General features: G+C 41.6%; 1 protein-coding gene across 1 annotated transcript in view; it reads left to right on the forward strand.

Annotated features, from left to right (window-relative positions):
• The window catches only part of LOC138676869 (low molecular weight neuronal intermediate filament-like), a 41,519-nt gene extending 35,723 nt beyond the window's left edge, over positions 1–5,796 (forward strand). The window contains exons 2-4 of the mRNA XM_069766538.1: positions 2,024–2,344; positions 2,797–2,921; positions 3,432–5,796. Coding sequence (XP_069622639.1) covers positions 2,024–2,344; positions 2,797–2,921; positions 3,432–3,693 — 708 coding nt within the window. The 3' untranslated portion in view covers positions 3,694–5,796. The remainder of the gene's footprint in view (positions 1–2,023; positions 2,345–2,796; positions 2,922–3,431) is intronic.
• The last annotated feature ends 204 nt before the right edge of the window (positions 5,797–6,000 follow it).

Here is a 6,000-nt window from a genome sequence, read left to right on the forward strand (position 1 = left end):
AATTGTCTAAGGGTCACTTCCGTCTGTCCTGTCTGTCTGTCTGTCACGGATATTCATTGGTCGCGGCCTCTGTCTGTCATGTAATCCAAGTCGCTGATTGGTCGTGGCAAAACGCCAACGACCATTGCCACGACCAATCAGCGACGGCCACAGTCCGGTGGCAATATGGCCGCTCTTTCCTCCCCACAGTCAGTGCCCGCTCCATACTCCCCTCCAGTCACACAGTCAGTCCTCACACAGGGTTAATGCCAGCGTTACCGGAGCACGGTGTAACGCGCTCTGGTTACGCAGCTATTAACCCTGTGTGACCAACTTTTTACTATTGATGCTGTGTATGCAGCATCAATAGTAAAACGATCTAATGTTAAAAATAATTAAAAAAAATAAAAAATCATTATATACTCACCTTCCACCGCCTTTCCCGTTCCTTGCGACGTTCCTGTGACTGCTCCATGCAAGCGGCAGGTTCCGGTGGCAAGGATGGTATGCGAGAAGGACCTGCCATGACGTCACGGTCATGTGACCGTGACGTCATCACAGGTCCTGCGAGAAAGACCTGCCATGACGTCACGGTCATGTGATCGCGACGTCTTCACAGGTCCTGCACTCCTACCAACCCTGGGACCAGAAGCTGCCGCGTGTACCGCACACAGGCGACCGGACTACAAGGGACTCTCAGGACCACAAGGGGCCCTCGGAAGGTGAGTATATGTTTCTTTTTTATTTTTTAACCCGTTACATACGTGGCTGGGCAATATACTACGTGACTGGGCAGTATACTACGTGTCTGTGCTGTATACTACGTGGCTCTGTGCTGTAAACTACGTTGCTGTGCAATATACTACGTGGCTGAGCAATATACTACGTGGCTGGGCAATATTCTACGTGGCTGAGCAATATACTACGTGGCTGGGCAATATACTATGTGGGCTGTGCAATGTACTACGTGGACATGCATATTCTAGAATACCCGATGCGTTAGAATCGGGCCACCATCTAGTAGTAATATAATCACAGTACTGTGGACTTGGAAATAATGACTCAGGGCTAATAACACCGTGGATTTGAAGACAACTTCCATGATTGGAGTTGCATGTTGCAGACATCCTATTGGAACTATAGTTATTTAGCTATACATTGTCACTTATCCGTTATTGGTCACTTCTGACCATTACTATGTTCAGATATTATTATTATTTATTATTATTATAGCACCACTTATTCCATGGCGCTTTACATGTGAGGAGGGGTATACATAATAAAAACAGGTACAATAATCTTAAACAATACAAGTCACAACTGGTACAGGAGAGGAGAGGACCCTGCCCGCGAGGGCTCACAATCTATAAGGGATATCAATTAAATTAAGATTTTGGCCAATTAAACACCCATTCTACCATATTTATCTTGATTTGTTTCTGGCACAATTTTTTTTTAGATATTTTTGTTAGATAAATAAATGCATTTGTAATTTTAGTTTTTTCTCAGACCCTATAAATAAGTGGCATAGAAAAATCTTGGCATAGGATTTCTGGGAAGGAAAGATCTGACGCTATCAGAGGTGAAGAAGCAGTGGTTTGGCACACAGCAGAAATGGAAAAGTTGTGGTTTGGTCATTGGCAGAAGGGAGAAAATTATTGACTTCAACTATGCAGAAAGCAGTGATATGGTCTGGAATATTGGTGGGTTGGGGTAGAAGTGGTCTGGCACATAGCACAGGTATATGGATAAATGGTCTGGAGCTACTTAGAGATACAGAAATGGTGGTCTGGCACATGGCAGAGGTGGTCGAGCGAAGGCCTAGGAAAAAGCAAGAAGGGGGTGGTGTGACCTTGTTATTATCTGTGGAAAAGGAGTGATCTTGCACTTAGACCATTCCTTTTCCACCTCTGCTAACACATTGCAGGCGTGAAGAAGGATTGAACGGGCACATGGCAGAGGTGGAGAGGAGGAAATCAGATACACAGAGGTGGAGATAGATTGGTCTGCTGGGGACTGACTTGTATAACATTTTGTCTTGCAGATCACTGTAGAGATGGATGTGGTCAGTAAGCCCGACCTCACAGCTGCTCTAAAGGAAATACGCATGCAATATGAAGTACTTTCCACTCGTAATCAGCAATCAGCTGAAGAGTGGTACCATGCCAAGATTGCCAACGTGTCTCAAGAGGCTGCCCGCAACAACGACAACATTCGCCAAGCCAAGGAAGAGCTCTCAGAATATCGAAGACAACTACAAGCCCGAACTCTGGAGATTGACGCCCTACGCAGTGCTAATGAGTCACTTGAGAGGCAGCTCCAGGAGGCGGAGGACAGGAACAATGAAGAGATACTGCAAATGCAGGTAACACTTCTGCAAAGTCTCTTTTTCAGCCAGTGTTAGAGAACTGCCTCTCTACATGTATGACATAATACTCACCTCTGGGGCACCATATATGACATAACACCTCTGGAGAACCATGCATGAATAATACTCACCTCCGGATCACGATGTGGGACATAATACTCACTTCCTGGAGCAGGATGCGGGACATAATACTCACTTACGGGGCACCATGCATGACACAATACTCACCTCCGAAGAACCATTCTTTCGTAAAGACAAGAAGGTATAATAGCTAGACACATTTTCAATTTTTAGCTTTATCCTGATTTTGCAGGTAATCTGGAATACTAAGTAAAGTAGTAATAGTAATAAGAAACACTGCTACTATTCAGAACACATCAATTATTGACATTATCCGTCTACGTTCTGATTCTTCATAATTATCTTCAAATATCTCATCATTTCTCTAGGAAACCATCAACCAACTTGATAATGCTCTAAGAACTACTAAAGGAGAAATGGCTCGTCACCTGAGAGAATACCAAGATCTGCTCAATGTCAAAATGGCTTTGGATATTGAAATAGCTGCATACAGGTAATTGGTCATACAAGAGTAGCCGGACTGGGGAATTAGCCGTAATAAGATTATACAGTAAATGTAAAAAGATGCATGCATTATGTTTAACCTGTTGTCCTGCAATTTCCGTGCAAAGGAGAATAAAACTGGACCTATGAGGCTAAATCATCTCAAATCTAAGAGAGAAAAAAAGTATTCCTTCCTCACTTGGTTGATCTAATTTGTGTTGTGTAAAGTGGTATTAATAGATTTTCTTCAGGCCGTTGTCACACGTTCAATGCACCTCATGATCCTGTGTGCCTTGGCAGCAGCTACCTGACACTAATATCCCTAAGTCCTTCTCCATGCCACTGAATGTTTTCCCATTTAGTATTTACAGTGGAAAATATTTTCCCTTCCAGGTTCAGAACTTTTTAATCTGTATTTCCTACAGAAAACTAACAATCTATAGCACTAATATTTTTAACCCTTTAATATAAATTCTACTTTGATGTGTGTCCCTTGAACCATATTTATTCTTATTTCTAGGAAACTCCTCGAGGGAGAGGAGACCCGTCTGACCACAGTGGGAGGAGGCAGCATGTTTGGCTTTGGTTACCCATATTCCCCTGGCTCTTATTCCGGTGGGAAGGGTTATACTTCTAGCACAGTCACTATCCGGAAAGAGGAGAAAAAAGAAGACAAGAAAGATGAGAAAAAGGAAGTTTCTGATGGAGGCAAAGGAGGGGGTCAACCCAAAGCGCCAAAATCAGGAGAAGCATCCTTAGAGAAGATCCACTCCAAGAACTGAGCTGGCTACAGTATGCCGAAACACACACCTGCCATAACAATACCTTGTCTTTTATTTTTTTCATCTTTTGCAACTAGGCTAGCACTGGTTAAAAAGAAGCCAAAAGATATTGAGAGCCAATGATAAGCTCTATCCAGTTGTCACCTGTTGCAATGAGGTTACCAAGTTCATCTCATTTATTTCATCCCCATGACAATACGTAATATATACCGGTGATATACTGCTCTGATTAATTGTGTCCTTTTATTAAATTTCACCAAAATAAATTCACTACTAACATTTATCTCAGATATAAAGGAGAAAAGACTAAGGACAGATATGTACATGGCGCTTGAAATGAAAGAATTTCTCAAGTGCAAGTATTTATCACTCTGATATCTAAAAATATATATGTGTCGAATGAAACCACCTTATAGGGCTATTGGATTTATGTACATATGTTACCAGAACAAAATCTGCCTTTGGGACAGCAGTTTATTCTGACACGCAGCAGAGCAGATTACAGAGGAATAAGTAGTACCAGCAAGTGCGATATTCACACATGGCGCGGCCTAGATGGCTGCTGCCCTGAATTCTGATTCTAGAGATTTTATACTTTTTTCATGCAAAACAAGATGGAAATAGTATCACACATTTGAAATCATTTGTATGCTCATTCTCGGACTCCATTCTCAGTATTTGACTTCAGCAGCCTTCATGGTTTAAACTAAATATGTGAATCTCAATACTTCGGCAATTTTGACCTCCCAATCTGGCCATACACATTAAATAGCAGATGTGGTTTGGCTGACACCTATTTCTCCCAATCATAAGAAGGCTCTGCCAAACTTTCATGTATCTGAGAGCCTGGCAGCGGCTTATCTGACCTTCAAGCAATTGAAAACTATTGAAATTCGACAGGCCGGATCATGATCCCCTCTGATGTCTTCTGTCAGTAGGTTCAGACAGCTTTTATCTAAAGTATAAGACCAATTTTAAAGTTCTGCTGCTCCATAGTTGCAGTTATTCAATGGATTCTTCCATTGCCACAATATACTGCTTACCGGTAATTTCTCCACCTTTCCCAGGAATACAATTACACGTAGATCTACCAGGACAAAGGCCACCTTAACAAAGTTTACAACAGTATAATTGTAAGATGGGTGAGAGGGGTACAGATACAACTAAATAGGAGAGGCATGAAGGTGTTGTTCTCCATGAGTCTGATTACGGAACCCGTAGGTTTGATCATCAGTAGCAATCATTTTTCATAGATGACATATTGACCCTCCAGTGGCGCCTAATCACTGGGTTGTTCATATAAATTCTGTATGTGGAGTAATCCATCTACATCAGATAGCCCCTTGTCAGCCTTCTTATGTTGAAAATCTATTTACTATAAAGACAAATAATTATGAGACAGGGTAAGCACAAGATGAAACGAGACAAATAATGTACAAATCTCCTGAAGCCTGAGATTTTCTGAAAAGAACAAGATAATTTGTTTATTTTCATCTGTTAAAATAAGAACAATAACCAAAGAACTAAAACATCCAAATCAAATGTCTGACATTTCAAAAAGATATCAGTGACCAATATAATCTCCCTTCTTTTCAATAACAGTCATAAGCTCCATCCATCCATGGAGTCTGTCAGTTTCTTAATCTGCTAATGATCAACTTTTTGGGCAGCACCAACCACAGCCTCCTAGACACTGTTCAGAGAGGTGACTGTTTTCCTTCACCGCCAATCTCCCATTTATGAAGGACCTATAAGTTGTCAATAGGGCTTAGGTCAGGAGTTGAAAGGGCCATGTGATTATTATTTAATCTTTATGGCCTTTATTGGCAGCCAAGTAGTGGATACTTCGATGCATGAAATGGAGCATTGCCCTGCATAAAAATTATGGTTTCTTGAAAGATGCAAACTTTTTCCTGTAACACTGCTTGAAGAAAGTATCTTCTAAAAACTTACAGTAGGTTTATAAATTGATTTTGAGTCCATCTTCAACCCATGAGTTGAGGTGGAGGTCTGAATCCATTACGTATTCATCCATGGGCCCATCCATCTGGTCCGTCAATAGTCACTTTCATATCATCACTGCATAAAAATTACAAAAATCTGTCTTCAGATATTTCTTGGCCCAGTCTTGAAGTTTCTCTTCTGTGTCTTGTTCAGTGGAGGTTAGGTTCCAACCTTACTTACCTTGGCCATGTCTCTGAGCACTGAACACCTTGTACTTCTGGGCCTTGTTCAGTGGAGGTTAGGTTTCAGCCTTACTTACCTCGATCATGTCTCTGAGCACTGAGCACATTGTACTTCTGGGCC

Source organism: Ranitomeya imitator, chromosome 4 (genome assembly GCF_032444005.1).
Source record: "Ranitomeya imitator isolate aRanImi1 chromosome 4, aRanImi1.pri, whole genome shotgun sequence".
Taxonomy (NCBI): Eukaryota; Metazoa; Chordata; class Amphibia; order Anura; family Dendrobatidae; genus Ranitomeya; species Ranitomeya imitator.